Here is a 21003-nt window from a genome sequence, read left to right on the forward strand (position 1 = left end):
AGAAAGTGGGTCATTTTATCTAATAAATGCTTTTTACTCACTTAAAAAAAAAGAACATGCAAACTGAACATTGGAATTATTTAATGAAATACTTGAGAATTTTAAGCCATGTGGGTTTATTAACAGACCATCCACGAATAGTTTTTCTCACATACTTTTGCTGCAGAATTCTTCTTTAAATGTCAAGATCTCTAAATGTCAACAATCTCCACACTAATTTTCACTGTAAATACTACACCCAATCTTTGTAGGATAATGTAACAAAATAACAAAACTTTTCACTGAACTTTCAACTTCATTTTGTTGTTTCACAAAATGTGAGATCCAGTGACATTGACTTGAAATTGGCCAACAACTAGTTAATGTCAGAGCGGAGGCTAAGCCCCACATGCCTCAACTTGGTGCACAGGGCCCTTTCTTCTCATCCAAACCCACACAAACGATGCAAGAGAGCTTTCAAACTGGGGTATGCACAGCGCTGCAGGCAATGGCGGGATGCCAGGGGGCTGAAGCCACAGGATAAACACAGGGTGTCTTGCCTCAGTGTAAATATTACTCAAAGATTTAGAAGAGTAGAGGAACCACTTTATTTTTTTATTAAAACAAGATTGATTATAAAGGAGGCTGCACATCACATTCTAAATGAATTTTTGAGATTTCAGCCTGGGTTTCTCTGGCCACTATCCTAGCACATGATGTAAAAGCGTTATGCTCTCCCTGCTCAGGATGAGTGATGATGATGATGATGATGATGATGATGATGATGATGATCTGACATAAAGACATCTGTGAAAGGGTTTTTATGCTAAAGTGTCTTCTATAGTCTTCATCTCTGACATTCTGTAGAGATTAACTTCCATAATCATTATATAATAACATTTTTTAAAGACCACGGTAAAATGTTAGGGCTCCAGTAAGGGTGCTTGCCAAACCTAACCCATGTGAGTTCCATCCCTAGGGCCACATGGTAGGAGGAGGGAAGCAACTTCCACTGCTTTCTCTCTCTCTCTCTCTCTCTCTCTCTCTCTCCCTCCCTCTCTCTCTCTCTCTCTCTGTTTCTCTCTCTCTCTCTCTCTCTCTCTCTCTCTCTCTCTCTCTCTCTCTCTCTCCCTGGCTCTCATCTGTCCCTGGCTCTGTCTCTCTCTCTCTGCTCTTTCTGTATGTCTCTCCTCACAAAGTTAGGAACATTTTTTAAAAGATCTTACAGTGATTTTGAAATCTCAGTACTAAAAACGAATTTTGTTGCATTTTTAATTTTTTTTTTAATTTTAGATAAAAAGTATAATGAAAAAGCAAACAAACAAACAAGTACAATGGTATAAGATTAAAAGATAAACTTTTCAAATACAACTTTAGTAGAAATTACATGGAAGATGTTTGCAACGGTTACTGCCTATGGTTTTAAAATTATGTGAGATGTACAAAATTGAACAAATGCTGTGTTTTGTCACTTCTCCATGCAACATATTAATAATATCTGAAATGCTTGGCCATATTAAATGCAAAAATGGAAGACAGGCCAATAAATTATTTTATACACTTCTTTGATGGCCTATATCTCTGGTCTTATTTCTGGCTTAACATTTAAACAACAGTTCTTAGGGGATGCTTCCCTCTGTCTTAATTCCAGCTGCCAGCTCTTGCTTCCTCTGTGAAGACCATGCCCTGGTCCCAACACCCTTTTCTTTTCTTTTCTTTTTTGTCGAGACAGGGTCTCTCTCTGTGTTAGCCTTGCCATCCCGGACTCGCTTTGTAGACCAAGCTGGCCTCGAACTGACAGTGATCCACCTGCCTCTGCCTCCCAAGTGCTGGGATTAAAGGCGTGCGCCACCATGCCCGGCTCCCCAACACCATTCTTGTAAGTGCTTAGCAGCCGGATCCATTTCACAAAGCTACATTTGATTTGTAAATGTCAGGTTCAAATTTGGAGACCAGCAACCAGCTCATTCGGTTCAATCAATACTTACTAACACAACGTATTAAGCCCTGGCAGAAGACAAGACATCTCAAACTGGACCCTAGTTTAAAAGTTCCCCCCATGAGCCTCAGCTGAGAGAATTCGGACTCATACAAAAAAGATCACAGAGAAGTCAATGTGACTGGTTCCGGGGCAAGCAGCACACACGGCAACTAAAATATAAAAGCCGCGCTAGAAGAAATTGGCTAAAGTAGTATTTGTTTACTGGTGTTGATCAATGCAGTCAGCAGGAAACTCTGTTTTCCGGTGACTGGGTTCTTGGGGAACCGCGACACCCTCAGCCTCACTCTCCATCCCAGGTTTGGGTGCATAGGGCCGTGGTTCGGATGTTAGTGGTCCCCAAACCTCAGCAGTTGAAATAAAAATCTTAATGCTGTGCTTTCAAATCAAAATTGATGCAAAACAGTAAATAAAACATTAAATTTTATATAAGAATGAAATCATGGTTGTGTTTTTGTTTCTTTTCATTTCTATAGGAACGTACCGAAACTCAGCAGAGAGCGTGGCCTCACTTCTCTTTCTACAACAGCCAACAGCCTACAGGGATACCTCATGTCCATAAATGGTGCTTATATGCCAACTCTGTGAAATTATTGCTGGACCGCTGTTTGTCCACAGTGAGTGGCCCTCAGACCCAGTCACTCTTGGTCTCTGTCATAAGTGACCCCATTGTACGCTGTGTCTTGCATATCTTGCTAGAGAGGGAGGGAACACAGGAGGTGCTGTGACCTGTGTAAACGTCACAGAAGTCAGGGTTTGGTTTCAGAGCTTCCCTGATTTGCATTGGCCTTTAGTTCACAGAAAGGTGGCAAGGGAAACCAGGCTATTGGTGCCCGTCACTGCCATAATTTTTCTGATGTCCAGAGACCGTAAGTCCTACCTGCTGCCCATCTTTCCATGCTCCACCCCCCAGAAGGCGTCCGAAAATGCTGTGCCAAACAGTTTCCAGGTAAGAGGCTCTTCCCTTACTAGAACAACAGCCTGGGACCCAGGTTCAGTTGCGGGAGGAAGGGGAATAAAACAATGCTCTTCTCTCCTAGAAGCTGCCCCTGAGGTCCTGATAAGAGGGCTTCTGCAGCGCTAAACTCCACTCTGTCTCACTAGCTAAGTCGAACGTCAAGTCACCATGGCAGGGTTTGGGGATGGCTACAAAGCCACACAAAATCCTAACTTGGATTGTGTTGCACTAGGAGTTGCAGGAATTGATCATCAAAGATGTTTCCTTTGGTAGGCTTTAGTGCAACATTTAATCATTCTGAAATTTTAAAATAGTATCTTCATGTATCTAAATTCTGAGACAGTGGGTAGTGGAGAAAGGTGCTGCTCTCTTTCTGTGGGGAACCTCCATCTCAAATCTGTATTAGATTATTTTCATTTTCTTGATAAAGTACAACTTAACTTGAAATCAGAGCACCCCACTGCCCTGACAGGCTGCTGAAATAGTTTCCAAATTCAACATTGTTCCCGAATAATGATGGCTTCCACTAGGAACAACACTGAAGACCTAAATTCCACCTTCTTAAAATTCCCTCCTGGGTTCACAATGTGGCAGTGTTTTTCTCCACCTTTGAGTCCTTTCTTTCCTCATCTTGGTTCCCTCTTACTTTCTCATGATCCTACACTTTGACATGACCCTAGATGTGGTTTTCCTGTTTTTTTGTTTGTTTGTCTGTTTTTGTTTTTGTTTTTGTTTTGTCTTTGTATTTTCTCTCCCTTGGGCTCGAATGACTCGCCAGGTCTGCAGATTCACCCTTAAGTTTCTGATGGGACCACACTCACTCACTCATAGTTTCCTTCCGGACACCATGACCTGCATCGTATGTTTCATTGAGGCCAAAGTTTCAAGTGTCTCACAGCTGGCTGCCTCTTCCTTCTAGCCACTTTTCTCTTCGTCAAGCAAGCCATCATGTTATTGTCTCCACCATCATCATGGTATCACTGTTACCATTGCCTGTGCCTTCTTCCCGCTGCCCTTACCATCTGCCATTTGCCTGCACTCTCTACCCAATATCTATCTACACACCACGTGATCTTATCCATTGCTTACTCCCATTCCCTGTCACCCAGTCATTCTTGATTTCCCAGAGGTGGCTTTGGTTGCTGTCTGTACCTCTCTCTGCCCCCTAGGCTATCACACACCTTGCTGCTAGAGGCATCTTCTGAAAGCTTGTCACATCCCTTCTCCAGTCCAATGACTCAGTAAAATGCTTATATCATCCCACATTAAGTCCAAATCCACATTACCCAATAGTTAACTAAGCCCATGTTTTTGGTACCAACAAGGGCAGGGCACAAAAGAGAAGTATAAACAAGCCTTTGCAATTACATCACACGGGACATTGGTTTAAAGCACTATTGTAGTTGTCATGTGAAAAAGCAGACCTTCATCAGACTTTCTACTAGGATTTTACCAGATAGCTAATTTGTATACATGTGTACGTATGTATAAAACATGTGATATTAAGTTAATTTCAAGTAACACCTTACAGAAAATATGTGGTTTTCATTTATGGTTATTGAAGCCCACAAAAGTTTTAAATGCACATTTCCAAATCTAAATTTCAAAGGTAACATTCACAATAGGAATCCCAGGCACCTTCCTTAACTTATTGTCCTACCTGCTTTCTATGGGCCTTTCCTTGACAGTGTGTAATGCTGAGAGCTTTCCCTGTTTGCCTTTTCTGTGCTCCGAGTACTCTGCCCTTTCTTCCATCAAAATCCTGGTTCTTTCCTTGTCACTGTTTAAGCCCAGTCTCTTGGTCCTGTCCTGAAACTTCGTTGTGCAGAAGAATAGGAATTTCTTCTTCCTCTGCCTTTGCTACAATGTATCTCCCTTTTCTTAACGCCCTTAAGATTTATCCTCTTCTTGGTTTTTTGTTTTGTTTTTGTTTTTTAATTTTATTTTTATTTAATTAGTTTATTCAGATTACATCTCAATTGTTACCCCATCCCTTGTATCTTCCTGTTCTTCCCTCCCTCCCACTTTCACCCTATCTGCTCCCCTATGCCTGTGACCGAGGGGGATTTCCTCTCCCACTACTAAAGGCTAAGAGTTCAGATGCTTAGGCTGAAATACCCAAACTTGATCCATGTTTTGGTGAGTGTAGAACATAACTCCAGTGATTAGAAGACATGAGTCCAAGCCTTTAAACTCTCCAAGGTCCCAGCTTCAGTTTGTTTGACACACACACACACACACACACACACACACACACAAAAAAAAAAAAAATCAGGGAAGTAAGGGACTGGAAGTCTCCTTCACTAGGATATTTGCCCTCTCGGTTCTTTAAGTATTTGTTCCTCTGACTCCACTCTCAAAACCTTGTAAATCTCTTTCTTGCACTGCAGTCATACCACCCACAATAAATCCCCACGGAAAATCTTTGAGTGTTTTGATTATGGTAATTACAATGTTTGTGGGCCCCAGGATTGTACCAGCGACCCCTTCGCTTTTGTTGCGTCTTGATAGCTTGACTCTTTCATGGCCATTTATAGACAGGCTGTAATTTTTCCATATTACTCTCAGCTGGGTGGCCTACAAATGTTTAATTGGTAATTATTAAAGAAAAAAGGTGTTATAGCTGCTGCCAGGCCTGAGCTCTAAAGTAAAGCCTGTGGCAATAAAATGAAAAACGTATTAATTTACTCAGATAAAAATGACATTTATCACTTGTTTGATACTTGCTGAGAGCTTATTCGCGCTGGACATACTGAAGTGGGCCATTGAAAAGACAGCTCTAAAAATATACATTGTATTTTATTCCTTCCACCTCTAACCTGGGACTAAGTGTTTTCTATAAACACAGAACACCGTCAAACTCTAATTCTTCATTTATGAAGAAACATTTAAGAATAATTGTTAAAGAGCCAAAAAACCCTACCTCAAGAGAATTAACTTAATTGTGGTGTGTATACACACATTCACATTTTTCCTCTATGATTAAAAGTTATTTACACATCTGTGCCTAAGGTTACAAATAATGAGATTCAACCACAAAGATGAGTAAATAATATATAATTGTAGTGTTGGAATTTATCAATTTAAAGTGGTTGCCTTCCATATTCGCCTTTCTTTTGATCTCCTTGTAGACATATTGTTATTGACTGCAAATGTCTCAGTATTTTTGCTCATTGGAATGTGGTTTGACAGATTAATTATATGTTATCAGGCAGTTGAAGATCAGTTAAAGATATGTGGCCACAAGAGGGATGCTGATGTCTTTGAGCTGTTTCTCTCTAAAAAGTAAGTGTACTTTGGGGGGGGGGAGGGAAGAACGAGTATCATTTTATAATCTTTTATAGAGGCAAATTTTTTTCATTACCTCTTCTTCAAGGACTGGGTAGGCAACCGCAGTCTAATTACTTTACCACTTATGAGGGTCCAACACTTGTACTGGAGAGGCAAGGCATTGAAAAGGATAAAACGTAGAGATTATTGAGCCAGCCTGGCTCAGGATAATTTTGACATGTTATATAACTTTTCTGCTAGGACTATCACATTTAAAAACAAGTAGGACATCAGATATCTATGAATTTTAGAAAAATAGTGAATATAATTTTTAGTATTATTATATCCCAGACAATAGTTGTTACTTCTCAAAAGCTGCAAATATTAACTAGACACCTTTTTACCTTTAACCATCCTACTGTTGTGTATTAATACAACCTTATTATAGGATTGCTGTGATGTGTGGGAGAGTTAGAAAATAAAGAGAGATCTAGTTCATAGTAAACACTCCGTCATCATTAGAACTGTTATGATGATAATGATGATGATGATGATGAATAATGGCCTATGATTTTTATAATATAAAAACACTATTTTACTATAACTCCTAAAAACATTTATATTAATTTTGTTAGCAAACAGAAAAATCTCTCTTTTACATCAAAGAGGCGTTCTATAGAACACAGTGACCCCAGGGTCTGTGAGAGAAATCAGGTATAAGAGGGAAAGGATTCAATGAGTGTGACTCTGACCACACCGTGTTTCTATTGGCCAATAAGTGACATCATGCTTGGCCACTGTTTGCATTTTAATAGCAATAACACTGATCTGATTCCTATGCATCCCCCAAAACTCATACTTCAGAAACTAAAGCTCTAATGAAGCAAGGTTGAGAAGCAGGACCGTTGAGGATTGGTTGGGCCATGAGAGCTCTGCAGCTCATTCATGGGTTAGTACCATCGCCACCAAAACAGGCTCGTTGGCTCAGAAGTGAGCTCCTGAGGCAAGTGAGAATGCTCCCCAACACATGCACATATGCAGCAAGAAGACCAGATGTTATCTTGGCCTTGGACTTAACCGCCTCCAGAACTGTAGGAAATATGTCTTTGTCCTTTCTCTGTGGTTAAGAACAGGAGTAAGAGAAATAAAGTGAGAAAGAAAAGAATTGTCTGCAAGAGCATCATACCATGCCCAAACTTGTTTGGCCATGCCACTGCTCTGCTCTGTATCTCCTTCCTCTTTACAGGCAAAACATGCCGTTTCCACCACCCTGTGAGCTGGCTTGTGGATGTCTCTGTGCCCCTCTGTGCTGCTCACTTTCTTTTAGGTTCTTAGGTCTGATACTGTTCACCATCAGGGCCAGGACAGGAAAGGCATTCCTATAGTCACAGTGAAATATAGCTCCTCCTTGAGGCCAGCACAGTCCTTTCAGTTAGTGAGCACCATGCCAGGCACAGATGTATTCTCTAACTAACATGAACAGTGGTTGAATGTTGTACTTTATACATGGGGGAAAGGACCTGCATCATGTTAACAATAGAGATAGTCCAGAAGTTACAGCCAACCAGGGTTCCCCCATCAGCCATTAACTCTTTAAACATCAGGATAAGCAAGTGACCATGCATTTGGGCCCATGCACCATAAAAACACGTCTTTGTCATTGTCAGGATCATACTCTGACAGAGACTGAGGAAGAAACGAAAGATTCATCTTCTGCCTCATGTTTATCCTGAGGCTCATCCAATGTGTTCTTTACAAGGTATCCATTTTTAGGTAGTGGGTTACAGTGAAAATGGACAAAGACTACCTTGATATTCCTTTTGGTTAACTTGTTATATTTACTTCCTATTGGGAGCTGGGTAGAAAACAACCTTAGTGAATAAATTCTCTCTTTCTACCATGTGGGACCCAGGAACGAAACTCAAGCCATCAGATGTGGCTGCAAGTGCCTTTGCCCCTGAGTCACTTCAAGTGCCTGTGCCTTACTCTTGATTCTCCCTCTTCTTGGTCACTGCTTGTGAATAAGTTGTGTGCTCTTGACAGACATCATGGCACACGCCTTTAATCTTAGCACTCGGGAGGTAGAGGCAGGTGGATTGCTGTGAGTTCGAGGCCAGCCTGGTCTACAAAGAGAGTTCCAGAACAGCAAGGGCTATTACACAGAGAACCCCTGTCTCAAAAATACAAACAATAAAACTCTGTGTGTTATTATAAATAGGCATGGTATACATTTACTTATTTAAAATCTTTGAAATAGAGGCTCACTTTAATGAAACAGCCTAGTTTAACAATGAATGCAATCACTTTGTCTACAGTGATTTGAGAAATTTGTCATTAATAAATATATTTCTTTAGTTACTTTAAATATTTATTTTAATGTATTATTATAGAAAATGGCATGTTTTTTGGTGGCTCCAAAGTACTTGTTGGTAAGGAAATAAAGAGATGCCCCCACTTGAAATTTAAAGCAAAGCTTGGGTATAAATCACTGTGTTTGATCCTCAGCTTTAAAAAAATTAAGTAAAAAAATAAATAGTTTAAACTATAATAGATACAACAGAATTTGAAGACATCCAAGGTCATACTTTGAGCCTTTCTAGAGATCAGTTAAATTTATAACAATAATACAATTTTTTTAATTTATTTTTTTATTAATTTATTCTTGTTATATCTCAATGGTTATCCCATCCCTTGTATCCTTCCATTCTTCTCTCCCTCCCAGTTTCCCCTTATTCCCTTCCCCTATGACTGTTCCTGAGGGGGATTACCTCCCCCTGTATATGCTCATAGGGTATCAAGTCTCTTCTTGGTAACCTGCTATCCTTCCTCTGAGTGCCATCAGGTCTCCCCCTCCAGGGGACATGGTCAAATGTGAGGCACCAGAGTACGTGAGAAAGTCATATCCCACTCTCCACTCAACTGTGGAGAATGTTCTGACCATTGGCTAGATCTGGGTAGGGGTTTAAAGTTTACCGCCTGTATTGTCCTTGGCTGGTGCCTTAGTTTGAGCGGGACCACTGGGCCCAAATCTGGCTATCATAATGTTCCACTTGTAGGTTTCTAGGACCCTCTGGATCCTTCTACTTTGCTATTCTCCCATGCTTCTCTCATCTAGAGTCCCAATAGGATGTCCTCCCCTCTGTCCCAGCTTCCTGGTAAGTGAAGGCTTTCGTGGGACGTGCCCCTTGGGCTAGTATAAGGTCAAAATGTTGCACCACTAAGCTTTTTGCCACTCCACTCCAACAATGGCATACTATTGATCACAACACTGGGTAGATAAAAAGGATAGCTCTAACACACTAGAAAAATTAGAAATATCAACCTCTGATCATGGGTGATTAGCAGTCTTCCTAAATGAAGGACAACAAAGTCGGAGCAAAAAATATTTCACAGTCTACATGCATAGACTAGATGAGCTAGGTACTTTGCTTAAGTCCCTGCTGCCCTTACAAGGACAGTCTTATCAGTCTCTTGGTAACTGCAGAGCATAGACTCTAACATGCACTAAAATAGTATCATCAGCACAAGTCATAGCATCATTGGTAGAAGATTTACATCTCATGGTCTTGATTGGCCTCACCTTAAAATATAACAGCTTATTCTTGGTGTAGGACAGGTTTGTGTTCAGAACAAATACTTCCAGGTTGGAAGCACTTTTTCTTAAAAGAAAAAAAAAGTGAGTCACACTTTTTAATAACAAGGTTTTTAGCATTCATATCATTGCTATTAGAAACTGGTAAAGATAGGCTCATTGATTATATACTCATGGATTGGAAATTTCCAAAGTGAGGCTCAAGAACTTTATACTTCTAGGTGGAAGTTGTTTTTATTATGTCACACGAAGAGCTGAAGCTATGTCGCTGCCTAGTGCAATGGTCAGCGTGCAGCGTGTTGTAGGGCCTCCTTCCCAGAAGCAGACTGCAGACTACAAAGAGAGGGTGTGTGTTAGTGGTGTGCACTTCCTATTGAAAGCTGCTTTGGAGAGTCCTGGCATATGTTGCTGCTTCATGGAAATTGTGTGTGGAAGGATACATAAATGCAAAGAAGATAGAGAAGAAGAAAAAAAAGAAAGAAGAGAACAGATGTTTTTGTAAAAAGAAAAGTTAATGGATGTAAGAAGAATGAGGACATTAGGGGAAAAAATTTCAATCCCAAATCAAGGAAGAGTCACCAAAGGACGGTAATGACGCTGTAGGGAGCAATATGTGGAGTCAGAGTTAGGCCCTCTATGTCAGCGTTTTAATATAAAATTTTCACGTTTACAATAGAGACCGGGCTGACTTTAAAGCAACAGGACTTAGTTTTAGCAGGAGTGGGACGAACTGACATCATTTGCCTAATGATGTGCCACAGACGTTCCACTAGTGTCATTGAGGTGATGTATCTGGAATATGATTGTGAAGAAACTATGAGATAAATCTAAAATGTGGGGCGTTCTCCTGGCCAGTTGTCAAGGACTTTTCAAAATGTAAATATGTTAGTGGGAAAGACTTTGGCAAATGTAAACAAAATGACTAGAATTAGGTCAACTAAATACATGAATATTGATAAGATAGAAACACTGTAAAGGAAATGTAGGTGAGTGGGGGACATGAATAATTTGTTTAATGGTTTTGCTTTGCTGAATTAAATTTAATCTCCTAAGGTATGATAGTAGTATTATGATTTGCAGAAGAATATTTTAGTTTGGAAGCTATGTATACTGAACTATTTAAGAATGAGACGCCTGCAATAAGAAGCCTTATTTTTCAGATGAGTCCAAGAAAATTATACAGAGACTCATACACACACACACACACACACACACACACACACACACACACACACACACTCATGGGTGCCGAAAATGTAACAATTTGCTGTATTTTTAAATGTTATGGGCTAGAAAGATGGCTTAGCAATTAAGAGTGCACATAGTCTTCTTGCTGAGGACCTGAATTCAGTTCTCAATACCCATATCAGGCAGTTCACAACAAATGAAATAAGTCACAATATACTTCAAAAACAGAGCCCAGAGAGCCCTCAGCTGGAACTAACTAAGGACTAGCTTTCATGGTACCAGAAGGCACCACACATGATTCCAAAACAGGGAGGCAACCAACAGTCCTACCCAGCGATGCTTATGAACCATTCAATAACCAGGATTGATTGATAAGTCTAAGGTTACAGTAGTAGTGTGCATACCTTGGCGATGCATAACCGCAGCTCTCTGGGTGTACTTGAGGCACTCTCCCTCAACAGGTAGGAAATCATGCCTGGCACTGGAAACAGATAACTAGTGCATGCTAGTGAAGTTATGGTTACTGCAGGAGAGTTTACAGCCTCTAATTTACTAAGCCAGCATAATCCCTTACAACAAGCTACAAATGTTTGTCCTTATACCCATAGAGAAGTGGGGTTTTCACCATTTATCAAGGAAACTCTCTTTGCAACAGGTGGAGACCAGCACAGAAAACCACAGCCAGTTAAAATGTAGGGCTTCATACAGATACCATGACTCAAAAGAGGTTTTAAGGTTTGTTTTTTTTTTTAAAGTCGAGAGATGTTACTATAAATGAGTCAATATATGTAATACATTAATATTTGAATACTAATATTACATATTTACATAAGTGCCCTGCATACTGTGTATTCTACAAGATTTGAAAGAGGAAAGCAACAGGTACGATTACGTGCTTGGTACTCTGAGAACTCAAAAGAGATCTGAAAACTCCAAAAAGCCACGTCACCTGATAGAAGCCACCCCCTGCCCACAGTTCCTTCTGTCCAGTCGCCATGTGCCCATCTGCTGTGTGGGCATACCAGCTGTGACTGCCAAGGCTACCTACACGTTAGGAGTTAACAGTCCAAGAAGGGTGGGTAATGTATTGACTAGGAGATCAACGAGCACCAAAGCCCCCACCTCAGCATCTGCCTCCAGGTGCCCCACCATTATCATGTCCTAGATCCTGTCTGGCCACAACAGGACCAATCACAAAGTCAGAACCTATGGACAATACTAAAGCAGCACCCCATTCAATTTTTCCAACATGGAGTTGACAGCTTACCTCATTTTTCTCCTTCCTCAATCCCAAATAAAATGTTTTCAAATGAGATTGAGATAAACTCAGCAATAATGAGATATAAAGTTCAGCTAATGAACTTTACTGGCAACAAAAGTTTAAATCAAATGATGTTACTTCAGAAATTGAAAGGTGCATGTTCCAATGGTTCTGAAAGGACAGAGAGGCCTTGCCAGTTCCATCCAAACTATTGTAGCAGTATGGCCAGCTCTATCCATAAGCGATGAACTGTTGCTAATATTCATGTTCTTTTTTTTTTTCTTTCTTTCCAGGGAACTGACAGAGGTTATTGATCTTTCTAGATTTAAAAAATTAAAATATTTATGGCTCCATCATAATAAGGTAATGTTATATTTTATCTTTAAGTTACTTAAATGTCTTGATTTCATGTTTTAATGAGATGATGTTTAGAATATTAAGTATTATTTGTAAAACTTAACTTCATATAAGAAACACACAAACATATACATGTTATATATATACACACATATATATATATATTCACAGAGAGAGAGAGTGAGAAAAAGAGAGAGAAGAGGGAGAGAGAGAGAGGGGAGAGAGAGAGGAGATAGAAAGACATCAGGCAATCTATAAGATGTATGTACATCTCTTATATTAAATAAAAAAAGTGTGAGCTTCTATCAGAACACAGTGCTATTTCTGCTTCCCAAGTTTTGTGGAAGAAAGCTTGGACAGTCACTTCACTCCTTTCTTGGTAACACAGAATTGTACAGTCCATTTGGTCAATGTCTTAGACAAAGTTCATAAATGAAAACATTTATCATGTAGTATTCTTCCTTTACAAATGAGGGACAAAGAGGCATGGAAACACTCACACACATAATCTGCCTTGGTGAGATGAAATTTACATCTCATGGTTTCGGAATTTATTGCAATCACATTTCAAAACATTTTATTGAGAATGGTACGGCCATGGGTGCTTTCTTTATTAACTGGGAAGATTGCAGTCATCCCTTTTCTTGCCTCTTCACCTCCACTCCAGGCTTTAGCAGGTTTGGTATGGATGCATATCTACAGGCAGGTTTGCTATGGGCTGGGGTGTGTGGAGGTTGAGGGAAGGAGCGAGAAACAGTTCTTTGTTTCATGTTCACTAGCACTATCAGGCTTTCCAGGTTGGCTCTGTCTCTGTGCAGCCTCTGAAAGCTTCCCTGCTAGGTCTCTTGTGATGCTTTCTATCCACTGTGGCCACCAGTCTCCTGCAGTAAGGACCTTGTGACCAGCCTATAGTGCTAACAAAAGTGATGAGAACATTAGGAGGTGGGGCCTAGTGGAAGCCCCCTCATGTCATTGAGGGTCTACTGGAACCGGAACCATGGCCTCTTTCTCCCTCTTAGCTTCCTGGCTCTCATGAGAAATTCCATCTGCCACACACTCCCTTTGCAATGTTCTGCCTCACCATCAGTCAAAATTCAGCGAGACTAAAAACACAGTGAAAGCTCTGACACTCACCACTGTCAAAATAAATCCTTGCTCCAACTTGGTTTTCTTGAGTATTTGGACATGCAGCTAAAATCTAAACACTCTGTAGCACCAACTCTTTCCACTTGCTGTCCCCAACCTCACCTTTATCCAAACTCTGCTCATGTCTGAGGCCTCTGGACACTGACACTGTAGGCTTTGGTCATCCCTTGTAAAGTGTTTCAGATATGCATTCTTTTGTTAATATTGTGTTTATAAACTTTTATTAGTCTTCATTAATTGCACAACATTATACGTTTGCTGCATCATCTTCATACATGCATTGAACATCTTCCCCTCCCCCCACTATCTTCTCCAACACCACCCTGCCTCATCCCAGGCAATCCGCCTCACATGCCTCCATGCCTTGCTTTTTAAATCTGTAACCCAAATATAAGAAAACTCATGTACTACTTAGTTGAATTTTCTGGCTTATTTCATTTGACACAATGGTATCATGTTCTATCCATTTTTTTTTTCTGAAACATGATTTTGTTCATTCTATGATGGCTTAAATATACCACTTGATGTGTCTAATAATTAATGTAACACTTTATATTAATATATAATAATAAGTTATTATTATACACATTTTACTTACCCATTCCTCTGTTGTGAATAGTGTCAAGGTAAGCATGGGTATATAAATATCTCTCTGTTGCTTTTCGTGTTTATTTTTTTATTAGTATAAAGGGATTGTGTGGCTGACCGGCTCACTTTATTTTAGCATTTATTGATCAGATTCTTTGTTCTTTGGTGTTCTTTTTTGTGTTTTGTATATTGGTTCTCTGCTTTCATATTTCATGTAATTCTATTCATATATTCTTGCTAATATTCTGGAGCTATTAAAGTCTTTGTTCCATATGCTCCTGTATTAAATTACATTCCCTAGGTTTTCTTCTAGTCACCTCAAAACTTCAAATTTCACAATAAGAACTTTGACCTGGCCAGAATTTTACCTATGATCTCATATTCAAGTGCCCAGTAGCATATATCTTTGTTCTTTAGTCAAAGAAGGAAGATGTCTGTGAGTCCAGTTGTTAGTGAAACGCATTGAACTTGTTCAGGAAGCATCAGGCACCAAGCCACCATGTCTCAAACTTCAGGGCCAGGTCTCCTGGTCAGAACATGGTCTGCAGAGCTTCCATTGGACACTGTGGTTTAGAAGTAAGTGCCCTGGCAGTATGACCTCAGGGTGGGGCTCCCAGCTCTTGCCAGCTGATCCTCAAGGCCAGGCAGGAAGTGCAGCTACCTGGTTAGAAGGTGGTTTTCCGCAGTTAGTGTGCCTTTCCAGCAGCCTGGATTTTGTTCGTCATGCATTAAGAACTCAACCTCTGCATTTTGAAATTAGCTTTCCAAACACCAGCAGTCAGGAGCATGGCGATCTTTTCCTCACAGTGAGCTGCCTTCGTGCACAGGCCTAGATTCACCACACTGAGTTTTTAAATGGCTATGTTTATGAAAACAATTCAGGATGTCCTTGGATTTTTTTAAACCAACTGGGTGGAAATGGAAAATTAAATTGCTTTCAGCGTTAACTATAAGCATCAGTCTATCTCTTAATCTTGAAGTAATTTCTAGAAGGAAAAAAAAATACAAATACCTTCAAGGCGCAGGCAACTAAAAACTGAAATGGAAAGTACACATACCACTTAAGGGTATTAAAGTTCAAAACCTTTCTAGACACCCTGCCAGAAATTATGCTGGGTCATAGCATGAGACCTCTGATTAAAAATAAGATGGAGCTCATCAGGCATGGCAAAAGTGATTCATCTTTGTTTTCCGTGCGGTGGCCTCTTTTGAAAGGAATAACATGTACAAATGTTGCACTATGTCTGAGGGGAGAGACATGTTTAGGGAATTTGTGGTCTTTGTCGCCTTTCTATCAGTGGGTAACGTCCTACCTCCAGTCACCCACTGACTTTTCATGCAGTTGACCTACAGAAGCATTGTGCAGGATGTAAGGGATTGCATTTTATCCTTTCTTTTGAAGAGGGTGGGGAGCAGGGTGGCATAAGGAGAGTCCTTCTCTTGACCTTTCCTTATGTGCAGTGAACTGTGCATACTGTAAAAATCATCACTTGCTTTATCTTGAAAGAACACTTCTATATAGTCTGTAACACAGAAAGCTGAGCCCACCTAACGCATTCTAAGTGCTTCTGGAACAGGTGAATGAGCTAAGACAACATGAATTTTTTTATTGATTGATGATTGACTAGGTACCCATAATGCAGAAATTTTGGATATATCCCTCAGATTTACTGTAATAAGTTCGGCGGGTATATGTGTTTATTTATTTGGAAACACCTTACCTTTTTCCAGAAAAATAATTGCAAGCAACCCTCATACTGAAAACCAACTATTAATAAAATGAGCTGCACGAGTTCAACACAATTTGTGCTCTTATGATGAATTCCTCTTACCTCAGGGCAACATTAACTACATTACGCTGTCAACTTTGTTGAAAGACATATATTTTGCCAAATGTTAAAGCATTAAACACACACACACACACACACACACACACACACACACACACACACACACACACACATAACCAATATAAAGCTCACTGCATGGCTGTGAGATCTATGGATATGAACAGCATATGCCCAGTTTTTATTTTTTACTAAATTTTTATTTTACATATATGTCTTTTACCAATTTGTGTTTATGTGTACCACATGCATGCAGTGCCTAAAGAGATCAGAAGAGGGCAGTAGATCCTCTGGAACTAGTGTTTCAGAAGTGAGCCAGCTCATGGGGAGCTGGAAATCAAACCCACGTCCTCTGGAAGAGAAGCCACTGCTTGTAACTGTTGGGCCATACTCCTTGAGTTGTGGTTTTTAAAGAAAGGACTAATATTTGTTTTTGGAAAGTGCTCCCATAAAAATTTCAGTTATTTGCAAGTAGGAGGGAGTAAACATGTAAACGATAATCTTCCTGATTAGATACAACAATTATTTCTAAATGTTTTCAAGTTTAATTTTTAAAGTTAAAGATTTAATTTTTAAAGTTTGTTTTCTTTGTGTGTGTGTTTTATTTTGTGCTTTTTTGTGTGTTTTGGTTTTGGTTTGGTTTGGTTTTGGGGTTTGGTGTTGTTGTTGTTGGGTTTTGGTTTGGTTTGGGTTTTGGTTTTTTGTTTGTTTATTTGTTTGTTTGTTTGTTTGTTTTGAGACAAAGTTTCCCTATATAGCCTTGGCTGTCTTAGACTCACTTTGTAGACCAGGCTGGCCTCGAACTCATGGATATCTGCCTGTCTCTGCCGTCCAGAGTGTTGGAATTACTCGTGTGGATCACTGCACCTGGCTACATTTATGTTTTAAGCTAGTATAAAATACTGTTTTAGTTTATTAAGCAAATGTATCAAAGAAATAAACTTTAAAATACAAGGTGAATATTAGTTTTAAATTTATTTTTCCTTCATATATATTATATTACTAAAATTCTCCCATACAAAATGCAATTTTAAATTGCTGTAAGATTCCACCCTACCCCAATAAGGATGGCTGTCATTAGGGAAACCAACGACAGCAAGTGCTAGTGAGGATGTTGGGGAAGAGGAACTCATACACTGGTGATATGAATGTAGCCTCATGCAGCTACCATAGAAGTCAGTGGGAGATGTGGACAAACAAAACAAAAATAGAATGCCCATATGACCCAGATGCACTACTCCAGTGGACACACCCCACAGACTCCAAGTCAGCATACCACAGGGACACCTGCACATCCATGTTCATTGCTGTTCTATTCAAAAGAACCAGGAAATAGAATCAGCCTAGATGCCCATCAACCAATGAATGGATAAAGAAAGTGTTACACAGGCAGAATGGACAAACGAAATCATGACATTTACGGGGAACTGCATGAAACTGCATAATCATTATATTAAGCAAAACAAGCTGGGTTCAGAAAGACAAATGCTCATCTATAGAGTGTGGGTTTGTGTGTGTGTGTGGGGGGGGGTGTTTTAAATCACAAAGGTAGAAAGAGGAACCCACCTTTCTTGAGGAAATCTGGGAACAGAAAGTAATGGAATATATATGACAAGAAAGCAAAAAGGGGGACTAAACTGGAGAAAAGCTAAAGTAGAAGAGAAAGGATGCAGAAGGCCACAGGCAGGGGAATGAATTAAAGCAATATGTCTCAGCTAGGGTCGCTATTACTGTGATGGGACACCTCGACCAAAGCCGTGTGAGGGAGGAAAGGGTTTATTTGGCTAACACTTCTTCTCAAGCAGAGCAGGACCTAGAGTCAGGAGCTGCTGCAGAGGCCATGGAGGAGGGCTGCTTACTGGCTTTCTCATTGTGGCTTACTCAGCCTGATTTCTCTCTTTCCTTCTCTTTTTGGTTTTTCAAGACAGAGTTTCTCTGTGTAACCCTGGCTGTCCTGGACTTGCCTTGTAGAGCAGGCTGGCCTCGAACTCACATCAATCCACCTGCCTCTGCCTCCTTAAGTGATTATATGTGTATGCCACTGTGCCCTGTCAGCTCAGCCTTCTTTATTTTTTTATTTTTTAAATAAAACCCAGGACCATGATTCCAGGAATGGCACCACCCTCAGTGGGCTGGGCACCCCTCCATGAACCACTGATCACTAAGAAAATGCCTCACAGCAGGACCTTATGGAGACATTTTCTCAACTGAGGTTTCTTCCTTGTGTCAATTTGACATAAAACTAACCAATATAACAATACACATGTAGGAAGATGGCCTAAAGAGACCCTTTTTTTTTCATGCTGACTTAAAAAAATAATTTAAATAAACTGGAGATGCGGTGGCACTCAGGGAGGCAGAGTCAGGTGGATCGCTGTGAGTTCAAGGCCACCCTGGTCTACAAAGTGAGTCCAGGAGACACCCAAGGCTACACAGAGAAACCCTGTCTCAAAAAACAAAAACAAACCAAACAAGCAAAACTACTTAAATAATTAAGTTTAAAAAAGAATCCCCTCTGACAAATACTTAAAATTCTATTTTAAGACATATAGTATTTCAATATTAAATATAAATAACTTAATTTACAGACAAATGTAAAGTTCCTGAGACTGTAACTGTGCTGTTGAATCCCTGGTCTTGGGGCTGGGATCTTTTCTCAGAGGTTCTCAGCCATGATATTACTGACTTCTGAGCTGGGTTTTTCTTAATGGTAAGAATTGGCCATTTTAAGATATTTAGCAGTACCCATGGCCTCAACCTGTTGGTTCCTAGGACAAGAATTCCCTGACAAGAATTACAACTAAAACTGTTTCCACATCATCAGTTACTCCTTGGGCCAGGAGAAGAATTGCCCCCATCACTAGGAATCACTCAATATGACAAAAGCAAAAAGAAACAAAACAAAACAACAGAAACCCATGGCCTATGGAAACAAGTCCCCTCGCTGCTCAAAATCCAGATGCCTTCATGTTCTTTTCAGTACTACACAAAGAGTTCCTGGCTATTGTTCAGCCATGGAGCTCTGGTCCAGCCATACCGTCTACCATCTTGTCTCTCTCCATCCAGCGTTGTCCATCCCAAGCTCTGGCCCTGCACACAAGGGCAATGTGCTGTGTTCTTAACTGCTTCCAAGGTCATCACAGCAAAGAAATGTAACGGGATAGATGGAACACTAATAAAAACAGAACAACAAACATTTGCACATGCAGTTACAGAATAAATACGAAGATTCAGCTTTCCAACCCTTTAAAAGTATTTTGTTGGGCTGGAGAGATGGCTCAGAGGTTAAGAGCGCTGTCTATTCTTCCAAAGGTCCTGAGTTCAAATCCCAGCAACCACATGTTTGTTCACAACCATCTTCTGTTCTCCATTTATATGTACTGTATAAATAATAAATAAATCTTGAAAAAAAATAAATAAAAGTATTTTGTTGGTGGTGGTTTTGGGGTTTTGGAGGGAGGCTGTTTTGGGTTTTGTTTGTTTGTTTGTTTGTTTTGTTTTGTTTTTTGTTGTGAGACAGGGTTTCTCTATGTAACAGCCTTGACTGTCCTGGACTTGCTTTGTAGACCAGGCTGGCCTCAAACCCACAGAGATCCGCCTGCCTCTGCCTCCCAGATGCTGAGATTAAAGGTATGCGCCACCACTGCCTGGCCTTAAAAATATTTTTAAAAATTTAATAGCACCATGTACTCACATAATAAAAGTTTAAAGAATTGAGTAGTTCTATAAATTAGCAAGGGGACCAGTGGCTCACCCCATCTGCTGTGCTCCTGTGTGCCTTTCAGGCCTTCTCAGTGGCACTTCATTACCAAACCAGCATTTCTGCGAAACCCAGGTCGGCACTGCTACTTCTCGATTTTCCTCTTGTGCAGTCATTTTGTTTCCGCTTAAGAACATGAGGGCTTCGTTCCTTCTCCTTCTTGTTCCCACTTGTACCACACACATACATACTTTCCACTTCCTGGTCTCCTGATGTGGTTGTTCTGTAATTTCAGTTAAATCAATATTCACTCATTACATTGTTAAGACAAAGTATGCTTTTCAGAACTAAACCAGGCATTATACCCCAGTCGTGCTGGATTGTTCTTCTGCTTCCCTGGAGTTCCTGTTTGTTTGATTTTGCCCCCTGAGGGCTGGATTGTGTCTCCCTATAGTCATGTGTACAAGTCACGATCTCTGGTCCCATGTGACTGCATTGGAGATAGGGTATTTAGACGTAATTAAGTTAAACGGGGTATTAAGGGTGGGCCCTAATCCATTATGCTTGCAGTTTTATAAAAAGAGATGAGTAGGGCTCACAAAGCGATGCTTTTCATACGCACAGGGGAAGCTCACGGGAGGACAGGAAAAAGAGGGCTTCTACAAGCCGGAGAGGTCTCAGAACCACACAACTCCCAGCAACACCTCAGCCTCACACTTTCACACTCTACAACTGTAAAGAATCTTCTATTTCGGACAAACATTCCCTGATCTGCTCTAGCAAACTAACGTACTGTTACTGCGTTCTCAGTTCCAACTCTTGTAACTGAACAAACCTGAATGCACTCAGTTCTGCCCATGGCATTACTCTGTCCAGGCCCTTTGGATGTGCTCCGGGGCTGCCCGCCCTGTGTGTCTGTCTGCAGCTCCTGTCACCTTCGCCACCTCCCTAGGAAAATCCTAAAATCTCCCACCTCCTGTAATGCCTGTCTTTCTATTTCCTCCACTGTATACCTGGATACGGGTTCGCAGGTCATACATGTTTTCTTATTGTGAATGCCTGTGATTGTGTGTGTTCAACCCTTGTATTTGAAACAAGAGTTTGGCTTATTTCGCCAG

At 40.4% G+C, this 21003-nt stretch overlaps 1 protein-coding gene across 1 annotated transcript in view; it reads left to right on the top strand.

Annotated features, from left to right (window-relative positions):
• The first annotated feature begins 2761 nt into the window (after positions 1–2761).
• LRRC72 (leucine rich repeat containing 72) overlaps positions 2762–21003 on the top strand; it is a 46813-nt gene continuing 28571 nt past the window's right edge. The window contains exons 1-3 of the mRNA XM_084791744.1: positions 2762–2927; positions 6148–6221; positions 12541–12610. Coding sequence (XP_084647870.1) covers positions 2835–2927; positions 6148–6221; positions 12541–12610 — 237 coding nt within the window. The 5' untranslated portion in view covers positions 2762–2834. The remainder of the gene's footprint in view (positions 2928–6147; positions 6222–12540; positions 12611–21003) is intronic.

This window comes from Acomys minous, assembly GCF_964271855.1.
Source record: "Acomys minous genome assembly, chromosome: 8".
Classification (NCBI taxonomy): Eukaryota; Metazoa; Chordata; class Mammalia; order Rodentia; family Muridae; genus Acomys; species Acomys minous.